This window comes from Bufo gargarizans, chromosome 5 (genome assembly GCF_014858855.1).
Source record: "Bufo gargarizans isolate SCDJY-AF-19 chromosome 5, ASM1485885v1, whole genome shotgun sequence".
Lineage (NCBI taxonomy): Eukaryota > Metazoa > Chordata > Amphibia > Anura > Bufonidae > Bufo > Bufo gargarizans.
In genome coordinates, this window is record NC_058084.1 from 210,535,341 (window position 1) to 210,561,791 (window position 26,451).

General features: G+C 43.9%; 1 protein-coding gene across 2 annotated transcripts in view; it reads right to left on the minus strand.

The window, feature by feature from the left end:
* The window catches only part of STARD3NL (STARD3 N-terminal like), a 54,298-nt gene that overhangs the window by 15,149 nt on the left and 12,698 nt on the right, over positions 1 to 26,451 (minus strand). For both annotated transcript variants that reach the window (XM_044293624.1, XM_044293625.1), the window contains exons 3-7: positions 25,479 to 25,762; positions 22,946 to 23,023; positions 18,399 to 18,476; positions 11,038 to 11,091; positions 6,778 to 6,895 (exon numbers count right to left, since the gene is read on the minus strand). In XM_044293624.1, the coding sequence (XP_044149559.1) occupies positions 6,778 to 6,895; positions 11,038 to 11,091; positions 18,399 to 18,476; positions 22,946 to 23,023; positions 25,479 to 25,703 (553 nt within the window). In that variant the 5' untranslated portion in view covers positions 25,704 to 25,762. The remainder of the gene's footprint in view (positions 1 to 6,777; positions 6,896 to 11,037; positions 11,092 to 18,398; positions 18,477 to 22,945; positions 23,024 to 25,478; positions 25,763 to 26,451) is intronic.

Sequence of the window (26,451 nt, forward strand, 5' to 3'; positions counted from 1 at the left end):
AGACCCCCCTCCCCATAGCAGTGCCATAGACAGATCCTCCCCCCTCCCCATAGCAGTGCTATACACAGACACAGACCCCCCCATAGCAGTGCCATAGACAGATCCCCCCTCCCCCTAACAGCCCCGGCCCCGATGCTTGCATCTTTATTTTACCTTTTTACAATGACGCTCCCGCTCCTGTAACAGCCAGGCAGAGCGGACGGCGGCGTAACGTCACTCAATCACGTGACGCGCCTGCTCCGCCCACTTCATGAATGAAGGAGGCGGAGCAGGCGTGTCACGTGAGTGAGTGACGTTACGCCGCCGTCCGCTCTGCCTGGCTGTTACAGGAGCGGGAGCGTCATTGTAAAAAGGTAAAATAAAGATGCAGCGACCGCCACCCGCCCGCCCGCCGCCCGAATAGCAACGAATCGGCGATTATTCGATAACTGGATTCGTCGACAACGAATCCAGTTATCGAATATAATCGATTACATCGATTAATCGTTGCAGCCCTACTTCAGCCGCACCATTAGTTCCCCCTTTCACCGCCCACTCTGGAGTTCGGGTTGAGACAGCTCAGATCGGTTTGGCCCTGGGATTTTTTTAGCTGTTCTTGACTGCGGAGCTCTTGGACATAGTCGTGGCAGAAACAAACCAGTATGCCACTCAATTTATATCCGCCAACCCGGGAAGCTTTTATGCCCAGCCTTTCCGGTAGAAACCAGTCCAAGTTTCCGAATTAAAACATTTTCTGGGCCTTCTCCTCAACATGGGTCTAACCAAAAAGCATGAATTGCTGGTCATATTGGTCCACGAACCCAATTCATCACATGCCCATGTTCTCTGCTGCCATGTCCAGGGCACGATTTGAGGCCATCCTGCGTTTCCTGCACTTTAGTGACAATAACACCTCTCGTCCCAGAGGCCACCAAGCTTTTGACCGTCTCCACAAAATTCGGCCCCTCATAGACCACTTCAACAAGAAATTTGCAGATTTGTATACCCCTGAGCAAAACATCTGCGTAGATGAGTCCCTTATACATTTTACCGGGCGCCTTGGCTTCAAACAATACATCCCAAGCAAGCGCGCCCGGTATGGGGTCAAATTGTATAAGCTCTGTGAAAGGGCCACAGGCTATACCCACAAATTTCGGATCTATGAGGGTAAAGATCAGACCCTGGAGCCGGTCGGTTGCCCTGACTACCTGGGGAGCAGTGGGAAGACAGTCTGGGACTTGGTGTCACCCTTATTTGGATAGGGGTACCATCTTTATGTGGACAATTTCTACACAAGTGTGCCCCTCTTCAGGCATTTGTTCCTAGAACAGATTGGCTGCTGTGGCACCACGCGAACTAGTCGTGCGGGCTTCCCCCAACGGCTCGTTACCACCCGTCTTGCAAGGGGGGAGAGGGCTGCCTTGTGTAATGAAGAAGTGCTCACGTGAAATGGAGAGACAAGCGTGACGTTTACATGCTCTCCTCCATTCACGCAGACACGACAATCCAAATTGAATGAGCAACCAGTGTCATTGAAAAGCCCCTCTGTGTCCACGACTATAATTTGCTCATGGGAGGGGTGGACTTCAATGACCAGATGTTGGCTCCGTATTTAGTTTCCCCGACGCACCAGACTCTGGTATAAGAAGGTGTCTGTATATTTATTTCAATTGGCTGCATATAATAGTTTTGTTCTCTACAGTAAGGCTGGGAGAACAGGATCCTTCCTCAAATTTCAGGAAGAGATCATCGAGAACCTCCTGTATCCAGGAGGTTCCGTGGCCCCATCCACCAGTGTAGTTAGCCGTCTACACGAGCGACATTTCCCCAGTGTCGTTGCCGGTACCTCAACCCAACCGTCACCCCGAAAAAGATGTTGTGTCTGTAGCAGGAGTGGAATAAGGCGTGGCAACCGCTATTTCTGTCCTGACTGCCCTGACCACCCTGCCCTATGCTTTGGGGAGTGTTTCCAGAAGTACCACACACAGGTACACTTAGCATAGGGATCACATCTACCAGGACAGGCACACAGGGTTATTAGGGCCCATTCACAAAGAGCTGCTGCAAACCTCTCCTTTCACCTGGGACAAAGTGCATAATGTACTTCGCCACATCTTTGGGCGCTTTGCGCTTTGCACATTGTCCCATGGGGAAGGAGAGGTTTGTCCTATAAAAGGTAAAAAAATAAAATAAAATCACCAGTATGCATAAAAGTTAACGTTATGTTCAAAAAGTTAAAGTGTATATGTTCTGTTCAAAAGTTATTATAAAGTTAATAAATTTATTATATTATATACGTTTGCCGAGGCATATGAGCTGAGGAGGCGGCGGTGTTCATATGCTTTGGCAAACACTTTGTATATATTTTAAAAAAAATCCCGACAATGATTTATTCATCCACATCGATTGATGTGAATGCAGAAATCGGGTTTGCCAGGGCATACGAGCTAAGTGGGTATGGATGTTGGGCGGAGCTCCTATGTTCTGGCACACGCCTTTCCCCTCCTTTTTTTTTTTTGGGCAGAGATTTTTTCATCCACATTGATCGATGCGAATGAAGAAATCTGTGCCGTTCATTTTTACTTTCAGCCCAGAGGCTGAACGGAAAAAAAAAATCTCATTACCCGTATGCTCAATATAAGGAGAATAGCAGAAACTCCTAATGCTGGCCATACATGTAATGTTTGCGGAGACCCTCAAATGCCAGGGCAGTACAAACACCCCACAAATGACCCCACTTTGGAAAGAAGACACTCCAAGGTATTCGCCGAGGGGCCTATTGAGTCCATGAAAGATTGAAATTTTTGTCTCAAGTTAGCCTAAAGGGAGACTTTGTGAGAAAAAAAATATTTCCGCTAACTTGTGCCCCAAATTTTTTTTTTCTATGAACTCGGCATGCCTTTCATTGAATACCTCGGGTGTCTTCTTTCCAAAATGGTGTCACATGTGGGGTATTTATACTGCCCTGGCTTTTTAGGGGCCCTAAAGCGTGAGAAGAAGTCTGGGATCCAAATGTCTAAAAATGCTCTCCTAAAAGGAATTTGGGCACCTTTGCGCATCTAGGCTGCAAAAAAGTGTCACGCATATGGTATCACCGTACTCAGGAGAAGTTGGGGAATGTGCTTTGGGGTATCATTTTACATATACCCATGCTGGGTGAGAGAAATATCTTGGTTAAATGCCAACTTTGTATAAAAAAAAAAGGGAAAAGTTGTCTTTTGCCGAGATATTTCTCTCACCCAGCATGGGTATACGTAAAATGACACCCCAAAACACATTCCCCAACTTCTCCTGAGTACGGCGATACCACATGTGTGACACTTTTTTGCAGCCTAGGTGGGCAAAGGGGCCCACATTCCAAAGAGCACCTTTCGGATTTCACAGGGCATTTTTTACAGATTTTGATTTCAAACTACTTCTCACGCATCTGGGCCCCTAAAATGCCAGGGCAGTATAACTACCCCACAAGTGACCCCATTTTGGAAAGAAGACAACCCAAGGTATTTCATGATGGGCATAGTGAGTTCATGGAAGTTTTTATTTTTTGGCACAAGTTAGTGGAATATGAGACTTTGTAAGGAAAAAAAAAAAGATAAAAAAAATTAATCATTTTCCGCTAACTTATGACAAAAAATAAAAAGTTCTATGAACTCACTATGCCCATCAGCGAATACCTTAGGGTGTCTACTTTCCGAAATGGGGTCATTTGTGGGGGTTTTCTACTGTCTGGGCATTGTAGAACCTCAGGAAACATGACAGGTGCTCAGAAAGTCAGAGCTGCTTCAAAAAGCGGAAATTCACATTTTTGTACCATAGTTTGTAAACGCTATAACTTTTACCCAAACCATTTTTTTTTTTTACCCAAACATTTTTTTTTTATCAAAGACATGTAGAACAATAAATTTAGGGAGAAATTTATATATGGATGTCGTCTTTTTTGAAAAATGTTACAACAGAAAAATTAAATTTTTTTGCAAAAATTTCGTTAAATTTCAATTAACAAAAAAAGTAAAAATGTCAGCAGCAATGAAATACCACCAAATGAAAGCTCTATTAGTGAGAAGAAAAGGAGGTAAAATTAATTTGGGTGGTAAGTTGCATGACCGAGCAATACACGGTGAAAGTAGTTTAGTGCAGAATTGTAAAAAGTGGTCTGGTCATTAAGGGTGTTTAAGCTAGGGGGGCTGAGGTGGTTAAAGACTAGAGCACAGGGACGGTATACAAAATTGCATGTAGATATTGTCCCTGGTTGAGGCTACATGTTAAAAGGAAAAAGTGCTAATAATGCTAGATACATATTTTCCTTTAATTTATTTTCTGACTTTTTTTTATTGTTTGATGTACATGACTATGAACATAACGTAAAGCAATAGCTACGGTACATGGACCTTAGCAACATGTTGACTAAAGAAGACTTAGTGACTTCTATAGGAGAATTGTGGGTGCATGTCCTGTGACATGTGAAGAATTCACAGTGCAGACAGTAGTTTAGGTCCACTGAGATGCTGCGAGAAGCAGCCGAATGTCGGGAAGGAAGTGTTCCTTCCCGAAAATTGGCTGCTCGTTAAGTGGAGGTGAAGTTCTGCATTTATATGCACCCAATGGACGAGCACTTCACTCCTTCATAGGATAATCTGTGGCACTTTTAGATGGGCAGATTATCGGGAACGAGTGTTCGTAGGACAGAACGTTGAGCTGTATAAATCCAGCATTAGAAAGGAAGGTGTAATCAGCACATATTGTCAATGTTGTGATCTTGTGTTAATTGCCCCCAGGATCATAACAGAAGTGTTACCAACCATTGTAATGTTGATAAAGTTATACCCGCTGAGAATTCAACTCTTCAAAACAAGAAGTGTCAGTCCATTGAGGGCTCAGTAGTCATGAAAATGTCAGGATTTTATTTTATTTTTTTACTCTAAAACTATGAAATAGAGTTTAAATTTTTTTTTTAAAGAGTAAACTTTTATAATAATTGTTAATATGCTTTCCCCCCCAAAAAATTTGTAATATACTTTATTTATAAATTTTCTATTTTTACTATACTTTTACATCCCTAAAGCGCACCATTCAGTCTGCGCTTAAAACTCAGTTCTCCCTACACCGCTGACAGCACAGCTGTACAGAGTAATCATTTTATCAATGGGCAGCAGCAGCGCAAGGAGCAAATTGCTGCTCCTGCCTGTACTCCCTGGACAATTACCAACTCTTGGCAGAGTTGGCAGGATTAGCTGAGTGGAGCGGGCTCCTGCTTCTGCCTGCTCCGCTAAGCTAAGAGCTGACATGCAGTTCTCTTAGCTTAGCGGAGCAGGCAGAAGCAGGAGCCCGCTCCACTCAGCTAATACTGGCATAGTACATGGGTACTATGTGCACTCCCTGAGCTGCTGCTTCCCAATCATAAAACGAGTACTCAATACTCTGTACACCGCTGAGCTGTGCGCTTTAGGGATGTAAAAGTATAGTAAAAATTAAAATTTATAAATAAAGTATATTAGAATTTTTTTTAGGGGATTAGGGACAATATATAAAAATGTATTATAAAAGTTAATCAAGCATCCTATAAAGATGTTTAGCCTTATACCCCATCTCTTTTTCTGTTGTCTGTTCAAGCAAATAATTCAATTTCTTCGGCAAAGCTATATGACAGAAGATGTATCTTTTGGCACCATTTTGGAGTACACACTACATAGTGTTTAGCCTGGAAAATACTAAATCCTTTGTAAATTTATACTTTTTTTTGTTCATATGAAGTGCGAAAATTGTTCTGTTACCAGGTGCAAATATGTCTGGATATGTTTGGCAGTGTAGAAGATTAGGGCTTCACAAACAAAAAGTGTGTACCTACAAATTACCAACTGGTGCTTAAACTTTTGGGCTATTTGTAATGATGTCTATGTAAGCTCTCATTTGATGGCAATTAAAAAAGCCAAATCAGCACTTGATGAGGTATACATGGCACCTAAAATCTACTCTTTTTTTTCCCACGCCTGTTTAAAGTAATGCTCACACACTTTTGTAAAACTTAAACCCAAGCAGAACATTAGGCCTACATCTCATACAAAATAAAAAATAAAAAGTTCAGAGTGTACAGAGTTCGTACATGCTAACTATGCCTATGTCTTCTTGCACATATCTCCACAAACTCATTAAACTAAAGAGGACACAAATATGTGTGATTCCAAATCATTGTACTGTACAATGCAAATTAACAGAGTTTAAAATAAAAATTTAAATTCACACTACAAAAAAATAAATAAAAATCTGTGTGTATTTAGTATACTTTCACACTAACTGATCTGCATCAGTTATGAACGGATCCGGTTGTATTATCTTTAACATAGCTAAGTCGGATCCTTCATGAACTCCATTGAAAGTTAATGGAGGACGGATCTGTTTTGAGGCAGAGAAAACGGATCCGTCCCCATTAACTTGCATTGTGGGTCTTTCTCCGTATCCAAGGATGGAAAGCAAACTACAACATGTTGCGGCTTGCTCTCCGGTATGGGAAAAGAATGCATTTTGGTGCATTCCGTTCTGTTCAGTTTTGTCCCCATTGACAATGAGAAGGGACAAAACGGAAGCGTTTTTTTCCGGTATTGAGCCCCTATGACGGATCTGACGTAAAACTAAAATGCTAGCGTGAAAGTAGCCTTAAGGGCATGTTCCATTTGTGCCATACTTGCAGAAGAATGGTAATTTTTTTAGGGGAATGTTTTGACATTAATTCAAGCAACCAGTCTTGTGATAACATCAGTAATCAATACATATAATAAAAGATATCAATTCTTAACCACTCACGATTTTCTTCTTCAGCTTCTTGTGGTACAACTTTAAAATCTAAGAACCAAGCTTCTATCCAGGCCAAGATAAAAGACATGATGGGAAGGACATAACCAAAAGCACCTTGCGAAAACAGCTAGGAAAATGCAAACAAGCAAAATGCTATCATTTTTATGTGATGAAAAAAAAAAAAACAACAACAAAAAACAATGTAATGTATATCATAACTAGGGATGAATTGGATGTACAGTAAGTGGTTAAAGAAAAAAATTCAAGGACTCTAAGGCCCCTTTCACACAAGCGAGTTTTCCGCGCGGGTGCAAAGCGTGACGTGAACGCACAGCACCCGCACCGAATCCTGACCCATTAATTTCAATGGGTCTGTGTACATGAGCATTGTTTTTCACACATCAGTTCTGCGTTGCGTGAAAATTGCAGCATGTTCTATATTCTGCCTTTTTTCACACAGCCCTGGCCCCATAGAAGTGAATAGGGCTGCCTGAAAAACGCATTGCATCCGCAAGCAAGTGCGGGTGCGATGCGTTTTTCACTGATGGTTGCTAAGAGATGTTGTTTGTAAACCTTCAGTTTTTTATCACGCGCGTGAAAAACGCGTCAAAACCCATTGCACCCGCGTGGAAAAAACTGAACAACTAAATGCAATCGCAGACAAAACTGACTGAACTTGCTTTCAAAATAGTGCGATTTTCACTGAACGCATCCGGACCTAATCCGTCACACGGGCGTTGCGGGAAAATGTGCGGGTGCGTTGCGGGAACACCCACGATTTTTCCGTGCGAGTGCAAAACATTGTAATGCGTTTTGCACTCGCGCGAGAAAAATCGCGCATGTTTGGTACCCAAACCCGAACTTCTTCACAGAAGTTCGGGCTTGGGATCGGTGTTCTGTAGATTGTATGATTTTCCCTTATAACATGGTTATAAGGGAAAATAATAGCATTCTGAATACATAATGCATAGTAAAATAGTGCTGGAGGGGTTAAAAAAAAAAATTAAAAATAATTTAACTCACCTTAGTCCACTTGCTCGCGTAGCCGGCATCTCCTTCTGTCTTCATCTTAGCTTTGTGTAGCAACAAGGACCTGTGGTGACGTCACTTCGGTCATCACATGATCCATCACCATGGTAAAAGATCATGTGATGACTGTGATGTCACCAAAGGTCCTTGTTGCTACACAAGGCTAAGATGAAGACAGAAGGAGATGCCGGGCAGCGCGAACAAGTGGACTAAGGCGAGTTAAATTTTATTTTTATTTTTTAACCTGTCCAGCGCAATTTTACTATGCATTCTGTATTCAGAATGCTATTATTCTCCCTTATAACATGGTTATAAAAATAATAATGATCAGGTCTCCATTCCGATAGTCTCCTAGCAACCGTGCGTGAAAATCGCACCGCATCCGCACTTGCTTGCGGATGCTTGCGATTTTCATGCAACCCCACTCACTCCTATGGGGCATGCGTTGCGTGGATTATGGCACCGCAACGCACAAAGAGGAGCATGCTGCAATTTTCACGCAACGCATAAGTGATGCGTTAAAATCACTGCTCATGTGAACAGCCCCATAGAAATGAATGGGTCGGTATTCAGTGCGGGTGCAATGCGTTCAACTTACGCATCGCATCCGCGCGGAATGCTCGCCCGTGTGAAAGGGGCCTAAGGGGTTTTCACATTTTATGTGAATAGGGGGTCTATAAAATTGTTCATGTGAATGAGCTGCAATACCAGATATCATCTATGGACAAGTGGTAATGTTTCTGGGAAAAAACATACTTTTTTCTAATCTCATACAACTTTTCATCATTCTATAATAAAAAATTCTTTCAACGTGTTTTCTTCAATTCCGCACTTAAGATCCTTTGAACTTTATTTTCAAAACTAGAAAGTCTCTCAAGGGTACACTGAAAGAAAGAAGCACGAGTTACTTGAGGATTTGGAGCGAATTTTGCAGCAGGTTTGCATTGCAAAGGGTGAACTCTGCAATGAAAAATGTGCAAATAATTTGACACGCTGGAGATAACAGATACGGCCACACTGGGTGGATTCTTCGCAGTGGAAATTTCACTACAGACTGCAGATTGGGCTAGAATTTCTGCTAGAATTTACAATCGATTTTGCTTGGATATGCTGCAGATTCCACTCTATGTATTTCATAGGGTGAAATACATGTGAAATGCGCAGTGGAGGGTGGTGAACCCACTGTACCAACTAACCGGTTTAACTTTGGGCTAGTTCTAAAGGCGTTATCCTGGAGGTCTCCTGGTTTTCACCCCCTAAAATCCAAACCTCTGGTCAATTTCTGCATGGATTCCACACAGATTTTTTTTCTGCAATGTGTGGATGGAGATTTAGGAAAATCTCATCTACTTACTGCTACTACAATATGCTGAAGATTATTCTTCCTGCTAAATCTCAAAATATTTGAACCATTTAAACAAACCGTAAGGAAAAAAAATAGTTTTTTTCACAGTTTCGTTTTTTCTTTGGGGTCAAAAATCTGGTGACCAGAAGTTACTTTAAAGTTTATAGTGAAACATACAGTATAAGACATTGTATACAGTTGCTTTTGGTTTGTGGCACTTTGGTGCTATTTGATTTCAATCCGTACTTTGCTCTGGGTATGGTATTTTTTTTATGACTCTTTGGCTACATGCACATGACCGTATGTGTTTTGCGGTCCGCAAATTGTGGATCCGCAAAAAAACGGATGACATTCCGTATGGCATCTTTTTTTTTTTTTTCTGGATTCATTGCAATAATGCCTATCCTTGTCCGCAAACTAGAAAAAAAATAGGCACAATTTTTTTTGCAGACCAACGGAACGAACATAATGATGCGGACAGAACACAGTTTGCTGTCCGCATTTTTTGCGGACCCATTGAAATGAATGGGTCTGCATCCTATCCGGAAAAAAAAAACTGAACGAACACGGAAACAAACAACGTTCGTGTGCATGTAGCCTTTTCCCTATAGACTTTTTATAGGGCTTTAAAAAGAAACCAGAATAAAGCTGGTTTTAAATGTTACAAAAAAAATTTGTAAAAACCCCATGAAAAACACAATGAAATAAAAAAAAATTATGAAAAATGAGGTGCTTGAAGGAGCCCTAAATAGATATTAAAGACTGGCACCTGGTCACACAAATACAGAATTAGTCCATGAACGTAGGGTGCTGCCACAAGTTCGGGCTTTTTGAAGCCAAAATAAATTGTTGAACAGGAGAGAAAAAAAAGGGCAGATACAACATCTGCACTTTTTTCAATCCACTTCTGGTTTCAGCCTGAAAAAACAGTGGCAGTATGCATAGGTGCCCACACAATCTTATCAACAAATTAAGCACCGTAAATCTTATGATCTGCAATATATGCATACGCTCAGCAAGTTTTAGGAAAAAAAATATTATATTTCCTTATTCTGTTCTGGCCCTTGGTTTACATGCAGTTGCAGGGCCGTGAGGCATTTAACAACAACAATCTCAAAGGTTTTCCTCATGAATATTTGTGGGTGTCAACAAAGACTGACTTTTCCCTCCATCTACTCTGCAATAAAAGTGCTGCCCTGCCTGAAATCTGACTGCTGGACTACTCATGTTGTATGTACAGCTCGGACTTTTAGTCCTACACAATGACATTGCTGATACACACAGGATCTTTCTCCCACTTGTTCTTGTGCAATGCTCTGCAGACACTTCCTCACAGCCAGCAGAAGAGTACAGAGGAGAGAACTCCTCCAGTCTTTTTTAGCTCTGTGTTTGCAGGGTGAGGAGGGAGGGAAGATCCTGTGCACACCATTTGTCTCTTCAGTGCCTAGAGAAGAGGAAATCCTGCAGCTGCTCAGTACCCGAGGCAGAGCATCAAGTCTGTGATGTTTATGGTAGAAGGGGTTAAACTGTGCTGAAAAATCCAGTGAGACGGGAGACACAGGGCAGACAGCTCAGACAGCAGATCGGGCAGTGCAGGAGATGTGGCTTATCTCTCCAACCAGCACAGCCTTCACAGTGACATTCGGTGCACAGAAGCAGAGCTGCTCCACCTTCTCCCTCTGGCTTGTGCATGGAACGTCATCATAGTGGGGAGATAAGCTGACATCACAAGTCATGTGACCCTCAGCTAACTAGGAGAACGGGGCCACTGTAGATGAAGTAAGTGAATGGAAAACCCCTTACATGTGAGTAGTTAGAAACATACAAAGAACAAAAAATAACTTGGACAACCGCTTTAAGAGAGAGTTGATTATCCACACATAATATATGCTTACCTTAGAAACAATAACTTTCACTATCAGGAAGGCACAAGTTGTTGCTGTTGTCACCTTCAGAAGCATAAGAATAAAAAAAAGTCACTTCAAATCATAATATATGAGCTTGTTCATGACCTCCACATCCACATTAAACTAATGGAAACCTCTTAACAACCCTCTCACCCAGGTGGGACACTTCAGTGACAACCAAATATTTTCATTTCTATCAAGCATTTTATTTACTGCTGGATCTTAACACCCTCACACTTGGACCGACAACCGGGTGAATGAAGAATCTTACAAACGTTCACCCCAATCACTGACCTGTGTCCTGTGTGGTTGACCCCATCTTTTGCGTGGAAATCAATATCATTTATTGGCAGCACATTGCCCCATGTAAACAAGGAGGTGCTGCCGACAATGATGAACCTGTATTTGAATGAATTATCACATTAACCCTTTGAGGACCAAGGGACGTATTTGTCCCATTTTTTTAATTGCCTGTATCGTCTGATTAAGAACTTAAAATATATTTTGATTTAAAAAATAAATTAAAAAAAAGTAAGTTCTTATCAACAAATGGATCTAGCTTTTTGCCAGTTATTTCATGAAATGGCTTAGTTACAGCAACTGAAGTGTACGAACTTCAGTTGCCGCAACAAAAAAATGTTTGCTTCTTTTGGCCTTCCATTGAAAGTAACCTAAATAGTCACATTTGTCCTGTGTCATAACTCCTCCCCCAAAAATGACACAAGTGTGGAAATGGTTTTATTTATTGTTCAAATACATTCTTAAATGGAAAAAAATATAATTTTTATATTGATGACGGTAATCTTATGGTCCTCAAAGGGTTAATGATCGTTCGGTCAAACACAGTCATGATGATTGCTCTGGTGTTCTATGTTTGGGTCTAAACAAGCGACAATCAACTTGCTATATTGTCAGTCGGTGCTCAGTACCAGCAGGAGGAGATCTGCCCATGTAAAAGGACTCCAACACATATACATTTGTGGAATCCACAGATATATACGCACACCACAGAAAGGGGATTCTTCCTGTATATCAATCTTTTCCCAAAGATTCCTGAATCCAAACTGACTTATGTCACAGTGGAAGTAGTGGTCACCGTAGGCAATAGTGCTGTAAAGTCTTGAGTAGGTCTCTCTGAAACAAATTTAAAATTCTCCATAGGACCTATAATATTAAGGAGAGTCCCCCTCCATATGCTCTACAGGCTGTTATACCACACATGGTAACCCAGTCCCTGGCTATTGACAACAAATCACAGATCTAATTTTAGCCATCTTAAAGACTTCAGTCTACTGAAAGAAGACTTTAATTTGGCCCAATTCATGCTTCAAGGGGCTTTGTATTTTGGATTTTTTGTACTCACCGTAAAATCCTTTTCTCGTAGTAGGCATTGGGGGACACAGCACCATGGGTAAATGTCCAACTACCACTAGGAGGCGACACTAGACATAAAAAAAAGGTTTTGGCTCCTCCCCATTGGGCTATACCCTCTCCACAGACACTAGGCAGATCAGTTTGTACCAAAAGCAGTAGGAGAGAGAAGAAAGGCAAGGAACCAACAAATCCCGTACCGGGAAAGATCAAGAGATCAGCCCAGAGAAGCGGAAGTAAAAAACATAGGGTGGGATCTGTGTCCCCCAATGCCTACTACGAGAAAAGGATTTTACGGTGAGTACAAAAAATCCAATTTTCTCGTGCATGGCATTGGGGGACACAGCACCATGGGACGTCCCAAAGCAGTCCCCGAGGGTGGGAAAAGAACAGCCATGCCACCTGTTGGGCATACAAGTGCGGGAGAACCATGGGACCCAACAGGAAAAAAGCACGGAATAGGCAGGAAGCCTCATAACAAGGAAGAAACCCCAAGGAAGCCACCGTGACGACTGCCAGCACCCCAGGACAAATGCCTGAGAGAATGACCCAAATGCAAGAAGAAGGCAAACGGAAACACCCAGGTCAGCCTAAGGCTGGAGAGAAAGTAGGACAGCACCGCGAATTGGCGCTACCAAACATCCTAATTGTCTCATGCGAAAGCACAAACACCCTGAGGCCAATCCTGACGGGCCGGAGGGGCAAGGGAACATGGAACCACTGAAGGCCAAACGAGTGAGGGAAGCCATAGCAAGGCTCACTGTGAAGGAAGGAGGTCTCCCCTCACCGCCAAGCAGGTGAAGAAGATAAGCGCCCTATTGAAAGGAAAAAATCCCAAAAGGCGCTAAGGGAAACCGCCAACCCTTGGAATGGGAGAGGGTTGTAAGTAAAGGCCAGGAAAAAAGATAAGCCCTGCATCCCAAAACCAGGAGACGAGGGACGAGCCTCTGAAAACAAAATATCGCTGAGAAGCGCAAGACCGGAGAAAACTATTTAAGTATCAGGGAGGTGCAAGCCCAGGAAGGCTCAGCAGGGGCACACTGGACTGAGGGACATGGGAGGAGAAGGAGAGTACTCCCAACAGCCTAAGGAGGAATGATCCACAAGGAGGAGGAAGTCCCTCCCGAAGGAGACCATAAGGCGGAAATGCAAACCGTAGCACTAAACCACTCAACACCAGGAACTTGACGTGGGAGGATGGGAAGATGGATACGAATCCCAAGAGGTCCACAAGGCTATTGGAACCCACAAGGGGAACAATCAACCCAGGCCCCTCCCAAACAACGATTATCATACAGAACCTGTGTGGTCAAATGAACAGGGACAAGGAATCCAGAAAGGAGTACCCACAATGGTCTCCCAAGGAACCGGGAACTGAACCACCAGAGGACAACAAAAACCAGAAGAAGATCCAAGAAAAAATGAAAAGAATCACCATATGGGAAAGAATTTGCCATGGACAACTAGCAATTCCAAGAATAATGGCTAGCAATCTGCATACATTGTCCCGGGGAGGGCAAGTACAGCAGCTTGGGTTGTACCACTAAAACAACAGACACCCATATGCATAAGGAATAGCGAAGTCGCTATAAAGGAAACAGGAGTGACTACACGAAATGTAGAAACCAGCTGCGACCAACATACAGAAGACTCCCAGGGGGAGAGAGTACCAGACAGGCGCAGACAATAGCAAGGTCCCAGGGGACTGCCCTCTGTTAGATAGTACAACTAAGCAGAGAATATAACATAGAAGAGGATTCTTTACTGTAAGAGCAGTGAGACTATGAAACTCTCTGTCTGAGGAGGTGGTGATGGTGAGTACAATAAAGGAATTCAAGAGGGGCCTGGATGTATTTCTGGAGTTTAATAATATTACAGGCTATAGCTACTAGAGAGGGGTCGTTGATCCAGGGAGTTATTCTGATTGGAGTCGGGAAGGAATTTTTTATTCCCCTAAAGTGAGGAAAATTGGCTTCTACCTCACAGGGTTTTTTTTTTTCTGCCTTCCTCTGGATCAACTTGCAGGATGACAGGCCGAACTGGATGGACAAATGTCTTTTTTCGGCCTTATGTACTATGTTACTAATATAAGGGAACACCCGGACTCCGAAGAAACCACGAACCCTGTCCAATGCCAGAGCAATCAGCAGAAAATTCACCTGCCATGCAGGTGTGTGGCGCTCATTGGTTCTGTCCCTGACTCGTCAGGCAGGATGGCCAGCAAGGATAATGTCTCTGACCCTCAATATCTCGTCCGGTAAGGGAGAAATGGTGCCGCAAGGTACACCATAAGGCCAGACAGGAGCAACGGCAACAGCCTCCGGAGATAGTGAAGGTACTCAACCCATGAAGGGAACAAGGTGGTAGCCTGGTGCCCACAAGAACCAAACAGAGGCAATTGCAACAGCAATTGAGAGTGGCCTCTATATCTCGCCGGAATGGAGAAATAGTGCCGCACGGAACACAATAGAGCCCGCCAGGGATACTGGATACAGCATCAGGAGATGGTGTAGGTACTCTACCCATGAAGGGAGCAAGGTGGCTGGAAACAGACAGGTGCAATTGCTACGGCAATTGACAGCGGCCGGTATATCTCGCCTGGTAGGGGGAAATAGTGCCGCATGGAACACCATTAAGCCAGTCAGGAGTAATGGCTACAGCACCTGGAGTAGGTGTAGGAGCTCTACCTATGAAAGTAACAAGGCGGCTGGAAACGGACAGATGTAATCGCCACGGCAATAGAAGCCGGCCTGTATTCTCTGGTACAGGCACTACAAAAGAACCATTAGGAGGCCAAGGGGGGTAACCAACCCTACAAGAGGCGTTTGTCTGAATTATCAGCTTGCCCCTGGATAGGGGAACCAGGAATGTCTGTCGTGTACAGCCTACGAGGGCGTACGTACCAGAGACACCGCGTAGGCGTCCCAGTTGCTAAGCACGGTGACGGCTGCCTTACCTGCAGTAATTACCTGTGCAGGCACCAGAGGGGCACCAAACCCGGGAAGATCGCCTGATGCTCTGTTCCGAGGGAATCGGTGCAGAGGTGTCCCCAGAGGCAACTGACGGAAAAGGCTTCGACACCAGCCTCCGGCCTGTCCAGGGGGGACCCGAGGATGCCGAGGAGGGGTGGAAGCTAGTTGAGACCACTAGAGGTTGGTCCGTGGGCTACTCCTTGCGTGACCCTGTAACTGCGCGTGAGCGTGGCCCATTTGCAGGGAGGACCCTGGGGTGGGGAGGGGGAGAGGAGACCGCAATTTACAGTTAGCGCTCCAGCGACTCAGCCAGGGATTGGGCGAGTAAGGCAAGGTTCCCATGGCTCGACATGGAGGGAGCCCATTCAGGGGGGACCTACACACAATGGAAACCTACGTAGACAACGGACGCACGCGAAATACATGGCGATCCGATAGGGAGGCTGGGAGAGGAGGCCCTCATAGAGCAGCAAGGCTGTCCCATCTGTCCCCAGATGCCACTTTCCCAAAAGGTGCTGCAGCAGCTATAGAGCAGGTGGAATGGCTGCAGGAGAACGCAGCAATTGAGAGGGGAGGAAGGGGGGGGGGGGGGGCTGCAGAGCAATTCAGCCAGAGGCTGCCTACCACAAAACTCATTTCAAACATATGCAGAATCTGCACACTTTGCTCTATGGTGTGGAGGACTGGGCTCATTACCCTGCCCCAAATTATCATATTTATGTATATGATTAAAGCATCCAGGAGGGGTGAATTTAACACTGGGGTAAATAATATAATTAAAATGGAGGGTTAAATGTATTTTTATTTATTATTATTTTTTTAAATACATCTCTCTCAATAGTTATGTAGCTACTGAATGAGACAGAAGGGATGCCGTTAACATATATATCTCCTTGAGAAGCCAATTTTACCCTAAAGGGTTAATTCAACCTGTAATCTAAACTGTGTCCTGTCACTTCTCTTATCTCTCTGCTGACTGCCTGTCCCTTGACCTCATCACTGCTGCAGCCTGGTCATCAGCCTCAGTGTAAACTGTTCTTTTAACTCAAAGAATCGAATGAGTCTACAGACTCCCTCCTGTACAGTGTGTGACTCAGAGCTGCTTGTCTGAGCTCTGATTGGTTGCAGGCCGGGTGGGAGGGGCTGGCTTCCACTCTAAGATCAAATTACACTCCTCCCTGCTGCCAACGTCTCTGTGCTCTGAGCTGATCCGTTTGAACAGCTCAGTCAGAGGATTCCGGGACATACTATTTCACATGCAGGCGTCAGGAAGCCGCTATCTAATAGCGGGAGACCCCCTGAACGTCCGGGAGACTTGAGATCCCTGCTACCAGACCCCGGGAGATGTGCAGTGCACCCCAGCAGGAGAGCAGAAGACCGGCAAAGAGCAGGAGCCGACAGCCGAAGGAAGAAACGCCCCTCAGAGAGAGCAGGGAACATGGGGCTGGATTGGCAGGCAAGAGAGGCCCCTCCCAGGCTTCCCCCACGGAGGGGAGGGGACAGAGTAAGCCCGGGAAAGAGAGAAAGAGGGCGGGGAGTTGCGGCCTAGTAGGCCCGAAAAGCCGGGGCCTAAATTAGTGGAGCGCGGCCGGGAGCGATCGCGCAAGTCCCCCAGATCTGCTGTGACGAACGGGGGCCAGGTGGGGCAGAGAACTTAAGAAGCGACCCCCAGAGAGCAAAAAAGAAACAGAAGGCCAGGGGGCTTCTGGGGCCAGGATACGGAGAGGCCTCTCCTGAGAGATGTAGGTACCCTGGAAGGTAGAGGGGGGAACGAGGCCAGGCCCGGGGAGGAGGGTGGGAGACCCTAATCTAACATGCTTACCATCAGACGTCTTCAGGCGCAGCAGTAACCACCCCCTCGGCGGACTCAACACGGGAACCGTGGGACTGCCGGAATTCCACTGCGGAAGCAGATTTGAGGACTGGGTGGCTGCCAGGTACCCGAGTACGCGCCCGCAGGGGGCAACTAAAGTGGAACACAATGGAGCCACCCCTGCAGCAGGCCTGAACCTGCAGAGAAGAGAAGAAAAAATGATTGAAGAAAAGATAAAATAAAAAAGTAGCAGGATGATCTGCACAAAAAGCAGGCCAGGTCTGCCTCCTATGCACACTAGAACAAGACTGATCTGCCTAGTGTCTGTGGACAGGGTATAGCCCAACGGGGAGGAGCCAACACCTTTTTTTATGTCTAGTGTCGCCTCCTAGTGGTAGTTTGACATATACCCATGGTGCTGTGTCCCCCAATGCCATGCACGAGAAATGAGCGTTTGCTCATTTGTCGGGTGAAAGGTGGCATGTTTACATACACTGGGCAATTACCAAGAATGTTTGTCCCAGATAATTGGCCCCATCCTGAGCCCCTGTAGAAGGACCCTTCATCAAAGTCTGGAGTTTTTAAGATTGAAATTTTTCTTGGATGGGAGGTCCTAATATGTAAAAGGTGTTATCTGGGACCATTACACAGTGTATGGAGCTGTGGTGTTCCAGCTCTGTACAACGTACTGTAACATCTTTACACTACTTCCGACACCACAGCTGTCCCTATAACAGATTGGTGTGGTTGGCGGGTGTCAGACACTCACAGATCTCATACTAAAACTATGCATTGGATAGGTCATCAATATGTTAGTACTAGAAAACACCTTTAGACCTCATGCACGTGACCGAATGTATTTTGCGGTCTGCAAACCGCGGATCTGCAAAATACAGACATAGAACATGTCTTATTCCAGTCCACAAGATGCGTTCCATAAAACGCAAAGAAAATGTGGATTGCGCACAGACTATATCCGTATATATTTTACGGATCCCCACTTTGCGGACCGCAAAATACATACGGTCGTGTGCATGTGGCCTTAAGGTTAAGTACACTCGTGTTTATCCTTACACAAATACAATATTATTCCCACAGCCAAATGACCTTGCTTTGTGACAATTCTTTAGTATTACCATATAGATTTAATAATAATGTTATAATTGCGTGTATACATCCCCAGAGATACCTACCGCTACTGGCCACCAGTGGCGCAGTTTGCATATTGCATAAGCAATAATAAGGACATTGAATCGAAAGAATGATAACAACTGTGGAGAAAAAAATAGAATTCCATTAAAAGCAGATCATGGCATATTAGGCTACTTTCACACCTGCGTTTAGGTGCGGATCTGACTGGAATCTGCACAGATTGATCCGCACCTATAATGCAAACGTTGGTATCCGTTCAGTACGGATCCGTCTGCATAACTCAGTCAAAAAAAGTAAGTCTAAGCGTAAGTCAAACAGATCTGTCCGGACTTTACATTGAATATTGTGTCAATGTAAACGGATCCGTCCCTATTGACTTACATTGTAAGTCAGGGCGGATCCGTTTGGCTCCGCATCGCCAGGAGGTGGAAGAGAGCCAAACTGATGCATTCAGAACGGATCCTTATCCATTCAGAATGCATTGGGGCTAAACTGATCAGTTTGGGGCCGCTTGTAAGAGCCCTGAAACGGATCTCACAGGCGGACCCAGAAACGGCAGTGTGAAAGTAGCCTTAGATTGCATGCTTAAAAAAGAAGTAAAGGAACAAATGTTTCCTTATGTATTTTAGCATGCTATCCCAAACAGCGTCCTGAATATGTCTGCATGAAAATGTATACCTATGTATTTCGCCCCTTAGCTTCCTCTGAAAAGTGAAATGTGTAGGAGTCCGAGTGGGTTCTGGTACCCTTATCTATAACATGTCTCAACCTGGTTGGTAAATATTGTAGATTGTTATGTGGTCCCACTTAGGATTATCTATAGCATTTGTGTTGTAATATTAAACCTGGATGCTTACTGATAAGTACAACCCCAATTCCAAAAAAGCTGGAGTTCACATCACTGTTTAGCTTTCCATTCTTCTGATCAGTCAGAAGAACAGAAAAAAAAACGGATCTGTTATATTGAGCATCAGTTATGATCATCTTGCATCAGTATGCGTCACTTCCGTCAGAGATCAGTTATTTTTCTGACGGATCATAAGAACGGAAAGCTAAACAGTGATGTGATAGATAAAAACAGAATGCAATGATTTGAAAATCTCATAGACCCATATTGAGGACACAATAGATCACAGAACTAGGGGTGTACCGAAATTCCGGCGGCCGAAAATATCGGCCGAAAATGCACCTAATCCATTTCGGCCGATATTGATACATATCGGCAGAAAATAGCGGGGAGGGACTGGGAGGAGGAGCTGGGGGCCGGTGCGTTCACTGTGCTCCAGCCCCCAGCTCCAGTAGTTATAAAATGTGTACAATTAATAAGGATTCTATTCATGAGGCCCCCTCTGCAGTAGAACATTCAATATAGCCACATCCTACTCACAGGGCTGTTATCTTAATGCTGGCCGGCCGGGCAGAGGAGCGGCAGCGTCACGACTGACGTCATGTGCCCGGCCTACTTTCTGAATGAAGGAGGCGGCGCAGGCATGTGACGTCAGTCGTGACGCTGCCGCTCGTCTGCCCGGTCGGCCAGCATTAAGATAACAGCCCTGTGAGTAGGATGTGGCTATATTGAATGTTCTACTGCAGAGGGGGCCTCATGAATAGAATCCTTATTAATTGTACACATTTTATAACTACTGGAGCTGTGGGCCGGAGAACAGTGAACGCACCGGCCCCCAGCTCCTCCTCCCAGTCCCCTCCCCGCTATTTTCTATTAATTGTACACATTTTATAACTAGTCTGTACTGGAGCGGAAATGGGGGGGGGGGGGGGGGGGGGGTCGGTGGATGGCACTGTTATGGGGTGGGTGGGGGTCTGTGGATGGCACTGTTATGGGGTGGGTGGGGGACTGTGGATGACACTGTTATGGGGTGGGTGGGGGTCTGTGGATGGCACTGTTATGGGGTGGGTGGGTAATATGATTTATTAAATTCATGAAAAAGAATTATTAATAAAATCATTAAAAAAAAAGTATTTTAAAAGTATTTGGGCAAAAAGGCAGTTTCGGTCAAGGGGCATCCTGAATTTTCGGTTTCGGACCAGAATTTTCATTTCGGTGCACCCCTACACAGAACACATATTAGATGTTGAAAGTCAGATATTTTACCTTTTCATGAAAACAATTAACTCATTTAGAAATAGATGGCAGCAACATATCTCAAAAAAGTTGGGAGTGAGGCAACAAAAGGCTGGAAAAGTAAGTGTTACTAATAAAAAAAAAACAGCTGGAGAAGCAATTGCTAAGTCACATAACTGGGTAATAAAAGAACATGCTAGAGAGGCAGAGTCTCGCAGTAGCAAAGATGGGTAAAGGTTCATTAATCTTCAAAAAAAAAAGTGTCTAAAAAGTGTGGAACAAGTTCAGAAAAATGTTCCTTAACATAAAATTGTAACAACTGAATATTCCACCATCTACAGTACATAAAGATCATCAAAAGATTACGAGAATCTGGAGAAACCCATGTGCGCCAGAGACAAGGTCGACGGTCAATATCTGATGCTCATAATCTATGGACCCTCAGGCAGCACTGCATTAAAAACAGGAATGATTCTGTGCTGGAAATCACTGCATGGGCTCAGGAACACCTCCACAAATGCAAATCAACATGATCCAGAAATGCTGCCGTCTTCCATGGACCAAAGCTCATTTAAAATTGAGGAAAAATAAAAAAACTGTCCTATGGTCAGATAAATCAAAATGGGAAATTATTTTTGGAAAATACGGATGCTGTGTTCTGCAGACATAAGGAGAGGGACCAATAACTTGTTATCAGCACACAGTTCAAAAGCCTGCATCTCTGATGCTATGGGGTTGCATTAGTGCCAATGATGTGGGCAGCTTACACATCTGGAAGGGCACTATCAATGCTGAAAAGTAGGTAGAGTTTTTAGAACAGGGCTGCCCAACCTGCGGCCCTCCAGCTGTTGCCTAACTTCAACTCCAACATGCCTGGACAGCCTACAGCTATTAGGGCACGCTAGGAGTTGTAGTTTTGCAACAGCTGGAGGGCCGCAGGTTGAGCATCCCTGTTTTGGAACAACATATGCTCCTATTCAGACATAGTCTTCAGGAAAGGTCCTGTGAATTTATGCAAGATAAAGCTACACTACATACTGCATCCATCACAACAGCATGGCTTCACAGAAGAAGAGTCTGGGTGTTGAACTTCACGCATCATGAAATGGAAAACCCAGGACTGTAGAGAAAATAGAATCCTATATCAGAAAGGAATGGGACAACATTTCTCTCCCGAAACTCCAGAAATTGGTCTCCTCATTTCCCAGATGTCTACTGACTGTTAAAAGAAAAGGGGCTGCTACACAATGGTAGACAGGGTCCTGTCCCATATTTTTTTAGATAAATTGCTGCCATCAGGTTCTAAACGAGCTAACTTTTTTTCATGAAATGGCAAAATGTCTCATAAAATTATGTGTTCTATAAAATATGAGACTTACAAATCACTGCATTCTGCAAAAAGCGTTATATCTTTTGTCTGGAGACTAGAGAAGCCCTTTCCAGCAGGACTGCCCCCACGTGTGTAAAGCCCTGTTTGGAATAAATCTTATATACTCATATACTCACCTTACACTGTAAATGTACAGTAGGTAGACAAGAATGAAGAATACACTTTCCTCATATTTATGGAACGTACTAAACATGTTCACAACTTCAAAACCTGCCCCACCAGGCAACATTTTTGTATATATATAGTACAGTACCACTCCAGCTCTCCCCGCTGGGCTTCAAAATACAAAAAAGCATTGCTGTAGCCAGGTGAACAAAAGCCAGCAAGAAGAAACAGCAGATAGATATCTCCTGCTGCTTTTATTATTACTCCGTTCTCCCCATCTGCCACTGCATAAGTGGCTGCAGCGAAGACGTCACATTGATACATGTGACTGCTGCAACCAATCACTGGCCTCCGCTGATAACCTCTTTAAAGGGAACCTGTCAGCTGTACTACAAGCCTAACCTCCTCTACTTCTGGATGATGATTCACAGGTTTCTTTCCTATGTACATCAGGAAAGAAAACTGTTATTTATCATCCAAAGATGGATGACGTGCTGTGGACTTCAGTAGGCCAGTATTTAATGCCATCACGGCAGTGACATAAATAAAATTAGCGGGTACCTTGATAAAGTGCCTGGAATAAACAGCTGATCCAAGCACATGTGACCTTATAACAACATATGGTACCTCTGTCACAATTTTCTATGGTCTTAAGGAAGCATTTTTTGCAAACTTGAAAGCAGACCCATTGAATTCTAATGTGGAAAGAACCGGGATATCATGTGTGTGTGCTGTCCAGATCCACGTGGCCGTTCCACAAATTATAGAACTTGTCCATGTGGAAGACAATAGACAGTTCTAGAATAGGGCCCGCAGAAAGTGCGGTATGCACACGACTGTTATCTGTGTTTTCCAGATCAGCGGTTTGCAGACTGCAAAACAGATATGGTCGTGTGAATGCTCCCCAAGTACCAGATACTCCATGCACGCTGCCTTTAAGTTTACAATCAATCACTATACCACAGCTGCACAGATACCGAACAAGTCTCACTTCACTCAAAAATACTTACAAATATGTCAAAAAACGAATAGCGGTAGTCATAGTGTAAAACCTCTTTCTGCAAGGCCTCTAGTATATTAACATTTGCCTAAATGGAGAAAACAAAAAGTACTTTACTATACATTTTACAACTTATCACAAAACCCAAAGACCCACCAGAGACAGTGAATTTCAGTATGCAGGCACTTGAATGACCCACACAAAGTAAAAAAAAATAACGTGTGGAAATGTCAGCGCATGATATGGGTTTTAGAATAGTGGTCACATACAGTAATAGCTGCATTGACATTTTGCTTCTGCAATTTCTGAGTGCACCATATTCCTGACTGTAGCATACGGTCTCATCCCATTCCTTTCAAAGGGGAACCTATGCAACCTCTCTATCACCCGCTTTACCATGAAAATACATTCTGAAACAAAGATAAAAAAAGAAAAGAAACCAAGTTATATCATAAGTACTTGGCTGAAAAAAATGAAATGCAATAGCAATGCATTTTGGTGCCATTTTTTCCCACTATAAAAAGCAAGCGCCCCAAAGAATCATTGGCTCTTACTGCTTTTCCCAGGTTCCCCACTTATCTTTACTTCCTGGTCCCTCTCCAGCCGGGAAACAGACCCAGGAGACATTGCTGCGGCAGCAACAGGGGATCAGTAAGGGGAGCACAACACTTTATATCAATCAATTTTATTAAAAATTATTTCTTATTATTCAATTAGTGAGCTAGTTTTGTGGGATGAGTTGGTGTTTTCATTGGAACTAGTTTAGGATATATAGAATTTATTCTTTACCTTTTATTAGTTTTTTCATGGAGGAGTGAATAAAAAACAGCTATGCCACCTGCTCACTGATCAGTATAAATAGACTGCGCTATATCCTATATGTATAGTTTTTAAAAAAGTCACCAATGGGATGATTGGGTCTCTAGAGATCATGGAATTTAAAGGGTTGAACAGACAAGATTAGGCTACTTTCACATTAGCAGCGGCCTTCTCCGGCAGGCTGTCCGGGCGGGTTAACAGCCTGCCGGATCTGTGCTGCCACTAGTGCATGCGTGCCGCCAGAATTCCGACATGTTGTAGTTTTAATCCGGCCGCCTCTCAGCATGTTTGCCGTGCTGCGGACAGACCTGTGGCCTGTCCCCATTACAGCGAATGGGGCCGGAGCGGACTTCCGGCGGCACGTGTGCACTAGCGGCAGCACAGATCCGGCAGGCTGTTCACCCGCCAGAACAGCCTGCCGGAGAAGGCTGCCGCTAATGTGAAAGCAGCCTTAGGATTCTCTCTCAAACTGGCTGTTTCAACAGGATGTCTGCATGCACTGTACAGCAATATAAAAAGGTGTTTCCAACTTATATACAGTACAGGCCAAAAGTTTGGACACACCTTCTCATTCAAAGAGTTTTCTTTATTTTCATGACTATGAAAATTGTAGATTCACACTGAAGGCATCAAAACTATGATTTTTCGGACTGACTGACCTTCATTTCTTAAAGTAATGATGGCCACTCGTTTTTCTTTACTTAACTGCTTTTTTCTTGCCATAATACAAATTCTAACAGTCTATTCAGTAGGACTATCAGCTGTGTATCCACCTGACTTCTCCACAACGCAACTGATGGTCCCAACCCCATTTATAAGGCAAGAAATCCCACTTATTAAACCTGACAGGGCACACCTGTGAAGTGAAAACCATTTCAGGTGACTACCTCTTAAAGCTCATCAAGAGAATGCCAAGAGTGTGCAAAGCAGTAATCAAAGCAAAAGGTGGCTACTTTGAAGAACCTAGCATATGACATATTTTCAGTTGTTTCACACTTTTTTGTTATGTATATAATTCCACATGTGTTAATTCATAGTTTTGATGCCTTCAGTGTGAATCTACAATTTTCATAGTCATGAAAATAAATAAAACTCTTTGAATGAGAAGGTGTGTCCAAACTTTTGGTCTGTACTGTACTTGCATGACACGTTAACGAGAATGACCAATGTAGGAAAACTGTATGCAAATGGTTAGAGTGGGTTAAAAATATACATGATACTCACCTTAAGGGTCCCCGACTGAAACAGTTCTGATGTTTACCAGGTCCCCACTCTCTACTTCCGCTCAATCACTGGGTGTAGCAGTGACCATTCCATTTGTGCAAAGAGACAACCAGGAATTAGAGAACAGTGAGGACCCTGTAAGCATCAGATCAGGAGTGGCATGGGATTAGTGAGGGGAGTATGGTGTTTTTTATATTTTTAACCCACCTTCAGCCCTCTGCCTACAATTTCTCCCTGCTGGACAACACCATTAAATAAGAGTCTCACACTCAAAAATGTAGCAGTGATTGCCCTTGGGAATGGAAAAATACAAAACAATTGTGTAAGCACACTTGGCTCTCCAATTTATTTTAATGCGTGGGTGCTTCTTAGTAAAAAAAAAAGCAAAAAAAACACATTTGCATAAATAATCAACTTTTCCTGTTAACATTAAATATATAATTCACAAGGTGAATAATTGCTCTACTAATCTGAAGAATCAGAAATAAGCAATAACTCACGTTTAGCTCTATGATCCACAATAAAGTGACAAACAGGAAATCAAAGGTGACGAAGAGGCAGAATGTTCTTCTGACATCAGATATGCTTTTTTTCCCTGAGCTCTCGTAGGATTCAAGTCTTGCCACCAACTCAGCACTATTAATTGAATGGACGTCCAGTAGTGAACCATGGGAATCCACGACACTGCTCCGTGCATAGTCGCTGTCAATTTGCTGCTGGTTCATTGTGACTGAGCAGAGGATGCCTTCTTCTCTTCTGTATCATCACCTAAAAGTATTTGAATCTGTGGAAATGAATTGTCATTATTCATATATTACTTAATATTAAGGTCAAGAATGATCTAGGTTTAAAAAAGTTTTCTGAGACTTTCTAACTGATGATCTATCCACAGGACGTTGATCAGATGTTTGAGAAAGCAGCGGCGCACACTTTCTCTCAGCTTTCCCTAGGCCAGTGACACGTTCAGCTGTCATATGGCCTAGGTGCAGCTTAACTCAATAGAAGTGAATGGGGCTGAGCTCGATACAAAAGCACAGCTGCTATACAATGTATGGCGTTGTGCTTGGTGAGCTGTAAGAAGGCCGTGGCGCTCGCAGGTGCGCCTGTGGCATCTCAAACTGCTGATTGGCAGGGTTCCCGGGTGTCAGATACTGATCACCTATTCTGAGGATAAGTCATCAGTTATAAAGTCTTGGAAAAGTATTTTACACTGGCCGATGCCCAAGGCAATACTGGGGATTTAAAGGGGATATCCAATTACAAGAACCCCCCCCCAACATGTGCCGGGCCCCTCACCAGTAATATACTTATCCAGCTCCTGACACCGCTCCTGGGCCCTGCACCTCCGCTTCTCCCTGCACATGGATGAAAACATCCGGTGTCGTGGGGGGAGCAGCCAATGGTAGGCGGGGACGCGGACAAGCCTTCCTAGCGTCACCACTGATGCTAGGGAGGGCCCCCCCCCCCCCCCAA